Below are 4,692 nucleotides of genomic sequence, written 5' to 3'. Positions count from 1 at the left end.
CTTAACTATATCAAATACAACAACTCCATCAACTCGAAAGGATATTGCTTGGAATTATGCAACATGTTCGGATCCTTAAAATCCAAATGTTGTCGGTTGTATTTTCTGTGATAAAATAACAAATGGTGAAATTTATTGACACATGCTACATTTAGTTAAGGGCAATAGAAATGTAAAAGCTTGTTCGAAATGCCCCGGGCATGTTAAAGAAGAAATTAGAGAGTTCATGCAAGAAAAGAGTAATTTGAAGAATCAAATAGATGAAATTCCTCATTCTGATGATGTTGATAATTTGGAAGATTTGGAAGAACATGAAGAAGATGATCATCAAACTAAAGTGAAAGGGAAACGACCAATATCTAATTCAAGCAACCATCCTACGATCCAAGGTAAAAACTGTAAACAAATTGGACCTATTAACCTTTATTTTATGAAAAATGTCGATGAAATTGTCAAGCAAAGATGTGCAAAAATAAAGGACAATTTGAAGAAAATAAAAAGAAGGTAAGAGATATTACAGTTGAGAAATTTGCAAGATGGATCTATGATGCTGGAATTCCCTTCAATGTTGTAAAATATGATTCTTTTGAGCCTTGTATTGAAGCTATTGAACAATTTGGATCGGGGATGAAACCTCCATCATATCATGAAGTGAGGGTTATGTATTTGAAGGAGTTAGCAAATACGAACTCGCTTCTCAAATCCCATGAAGAAGATCATGCTAAGTTTGGGTGCACAATCATGGCAGATGGATGGACTGATAAAAAGAGTAGGACTCTTATAAATTTTTTGGTGAATGGTCCCAAAGGAAGTGTATTTGTCGAATCAGTTGATGCTTCAGGCTATTCTCACATAGCGGACAAGATGTTTGAGTTACTTTCTAAATTTGTGTATCGCATTGGAGAAAAAAATATGGTTCAAATTGTAACAAATAATGCAAGTTGTAATATCAGTGCAGGTAATATTTTAAATTTTTGTTACTTTCAATTATAATTGAATTATATTTTTAATACTTTTTACTAAATTTATTTGTTTTTTCAGGTCATCTTTTGGAAAATCGATTTCCACACTTGTACTGGACTCCTTGTGTAGCTCATTGTTTAGATTTGTTGCTCGAGGATATATTCAAAATTCATCTCAAAAAATTACATGAACGAGCATTGATGGTTAATGGTTATATTTACAATAGACCACAAGTATTAAGCATGATGAGAGAGTTTACTGGACAGAGAGACATGGTAAAAACCGCAAAGACACATTTCGCAACCGCTTTTTTGACTTTAAAGCGGTTTCATGTACAACAACCAAATTTGAGAAAGATGTTTACATCTGAAAAGTGGGCAAATAGTCGATTTTCTAAGGAGGCTATAGGAAAACGTGTAGCAGAAGTGATATTGATGCATCCTTTTTGGAAAAATATGGTTTTTGTATTAAGGGTTGGTGACCCATTGGTGAAAGTATTACGGCTGGTAGACGATGAAAAAAGGTCTCCTATGGGTTATATTTATGAGTCAATGGACAGGGCCAAAGAAGCTATCACTGTGTCATTTAATAATAATGAAGAGAAATATCGTAGCATTTTTGAACTCATTGACAAAAGATGGAACATTCAACTCCATCGACCTTTGCACGCAGCTGGATATTTCTTGAGTCCAGAGTGTTTTTACTCAAACTTTGACATAGAAAATGATACAGAAGTGATGGAGGGTTTGTACAAGCGCATAGCCAGATTAGTGAGAGGTGAGGATTTACAAGATAAGATCACGAACCAATTGGAAAAATACAAGAAAGCAGAAGGACTTTTTGGTTTGCCATTGGCTATTCGACAAAGAACTTTAAAATCGCCAGGTAAATTTATAAATAATAGATTATGCAATATTAATATTGGATGGTAATAAAGTTAATCTTATAATTCTTATGGTGCATCAACGCTTGAATTAAAAATATTTGCAATGAATATTTTAAACCTCACATGCTCTTCTTCAAGCTGTGAACGTAATTGGAGTGTTTTTGAACATGTAAGTTGGAGTTTTTTTAATACATATTAAAATTTATATTATGAACTTAACCTTTTACTTTTTAATTTTGTTTTGTAGATACATTCTAAGAAAAGAAATAGGTTGTCTCAACAATGATTGAATGATTTGGTATATATCAAGTACAATAGAGCTTTGAGGAGAAGATATGACATGCGAGAAAAAATTGATCCTATTACTTTGTCAGAGATAGATGATAGTAATGAATGGTTGTTGGGTAAATTAGATGACAGTGATAAAGACAATGATAATGATTTTGTCTACGAAGGTGAAGATTAGCGTTGGAGTGATGTAGCACAAGCATCTGAGGTTGGTGAAAGTGCATATGACTTTCGATCTCGAAATGCATGTTCTTCAAAAGGGGCATCATTATCTGCATCAGCAAAAAGAAAATAATCTTCTGCTCAAACTAGTCTTGTTAATGAAGAAGAAATTAATCTTGATGATGAAACTGAAGAAGAGGATACTGATGGATACAAATCAAGCGATGGAGCTGATGACGTAGATTTGGACAATGAAGATGAAAAAGATGATTATTTTGATATTTGATATTTCCTCTATTATATTTTCAAAGACTTATGATTTTCAATAATCTACAACTTCATCAAAGAATATATGTTTATGGTTATTTAGATTTTCAAAGACATTTTGAAAGATTTTTAATAAATATAATAGTCCTATTGTTTATTACGCTTTTTTTTTCCGTAAAGCCCGTGCTTCGCCTTGTGCTTTGCGCTTTAAGCCCCAAGACCCTTGAGCACTTTTTTGCACCTTGCGCTTTTGACAACTATGGTTTGACCAGTTAAATGTGAAGAAGAATCAAGTAGGTCAAAGGTTTGATCGGATACTTGACTGGGAAAGTCCTAGCTGGAGGTTAGGCAGGTGAAATACTTAATGAGTGAAGCTAGGCAGTTGGTAAATTAGGCAGGTGAAAGACCTAGTGAGTGAAGCTAGGTAGTTAGGAAATCTTGGTGAGTGAAGCCAAGTAAAAGACCTAGTAAGTGAAGATAGGCAGTGAAAGTCCCGGTGAGTGAAGCCGGGTAGTGGAAACTCCTCTTGAGTGAAGCTAGGTGAAAGTCCTGGTGAGTAAGCCAGACAGTAGGAAAGTCGTGGTGAGTGAAGTCAGGCAGATGGAAAGTCCTAGTGAGTGAAGCTAGACAGATGGAAAGTCCTGGTGAGTGAAACCAGACACGTGGAAATCCAGGTAGGTCAAGGTTGACCGGATACCTTGTGTTGGGAAGTCCAAGTAGGTCAGAGGAGTGACCGGACACTTGGCACGAGAAGAAAAGTCCAAGTGGGCCAGTGGATTGTTCGGGCACTTGGTGAAGAAGTCCCAGTAGGTTAATGTTGACTAGATGCTAGGCACGAGGAGTCCCAACAGGTCACGGTTGACCAGATGTTAGGTTTGGGAGCCCTAGACTTAACTCGGGCAAGCTAGGGTTGGTCAATTTGATCAAGTGATCAAATTGGACCAAGCTCAATTGATCAACTAATTGATTGGCCACAGTGTTGTGATAAACAACAACCTAATTGATCAACTGATCCATTGGGAGCTTAAATCACGAGCACAAAATGTAGCCCAATCGATCAACCAATCGATTGGGTACCTCAATCGATCAGTCGATCGATTGGGGGCCGGTTTTCTCTCGTAATCGTGAGAATGCCTGAATCGATCGGTCAATCAATTCAGAAAGTTTCCAGTGAGCACAGAGGCACCCTAAATCGATCAGCTGATTGATTCAAGCCTCCCCAATTGATTGGGATATGACCGTTGTGAAGGAAAGCGCACAAAATCCTTCTTCCTCGCAGCGATTCGATAGTGCTCGACTCTCCACTTCTTGCGATTATTTCTCACAGGTTTACGTCAGTTCTTGAAGCTTCTTGGAGCAAAGTGTTGCTGCACTTCTAAGGTCAAGAGGCAGTTCACACAAGAAGAAGAAGGTAGCTAGGGTTTCATTTATGTAAAATCTTGTAAGATTTTCTTTGTATTTACTTATTATTTTCTTCTTGTTATATTGAGAGATTGTACAAGGCTTCTTCACCTTCGATAGTTACCGAGAAGGAGTATTTTTCTTAGTGGAGAGTGTGTCGTATGTGGATCCTTGGATTAGTCACCTTTTTTTGAGGTGGATACCAAGTAAATCTACGAGTTAGCGTTGTGAGTCTTGTTTCGAGTTCTTTCCGCTGCATATCAACAACACCGAAGTAAGCAAACCAAGCGCGACGAGCTATTCACCCCTCCCCCCGCCCCCCCTCTAGCTACAAATCGACCCTAAGACAATAGATATTAGATTTTTAAGAGTGTAATTTCTTCACACTAAATGAGTTTAGAGTGTGCCAACCTTAATTGAAAAGGTTGCTAACCAAATCATGGTAAGTGTGACAACTTAAGACACTTTCGAGATATACTGATATCTTACATGCATTATTTTAATTCTTTGTAATTAAGGATAAATATAATATTGGTTGACATCCCAGGTAAGATTGTCAAATTTTAAAATGCATAGATAGAGATGCATATTTCATGATTTAGAAAAAAATCTGTTTTACATCTCACTAAACCATAAGATAACTTATGTGTGTATTGACATACATTAGACACAAGTGAAATGTTAGGATGATAGATTTGTAAGATTAAACTCAAGACTAGAGGAGG

The 4,692-nt window shown here is 36.5% G+C and overlaps 1 protein-coding gene across 1 annotated transcript; it reads left to right on the top strand.

The window, feature by feature from the left end:
* Positions 1–226: 226 nt before the first annotated feature.
* LOC122029182 lies at positions 227–2,585 on the top strand. Its single transcript, XM_042588122.1, has 5 exons — positions 227–389; positions 458–958; positions 1,042–1,848; positions 2,224–2,304; positions 2,464–2,585. The coding sequence occupies exons 1-5, from the start codon at positions 227–229 to the stop codon at positions 2,583–2,585; spliced, it is 1,674 nt and encodes a 557-aa protein (XP_042444056.1).
* The last annotated feature ends 2,107 nt before the right edge of the window (positions 2,586–4,692 follow it).

The sequence above is a fragment of the Zingiber officinale genome, chromosome 10B (genome assembly GCF_018446385.1).
Source record: "Zingiber officinale cultivar Zhangliang chromosome 10B, Zo_v1.1, whole genome shotgun sequence".
Taxonomy (NCBI): Eukaryota; Viridiplantae; Streptophyta; class Magnoliopsida; order Zingiberales; family Zingiberaceae; genus Zingiber; species Zingiber officinale.
Note: the sequence above shows the minus strand (reverse complement) of the source record. Positions and strands in the feature narration are given on the sequence as shown.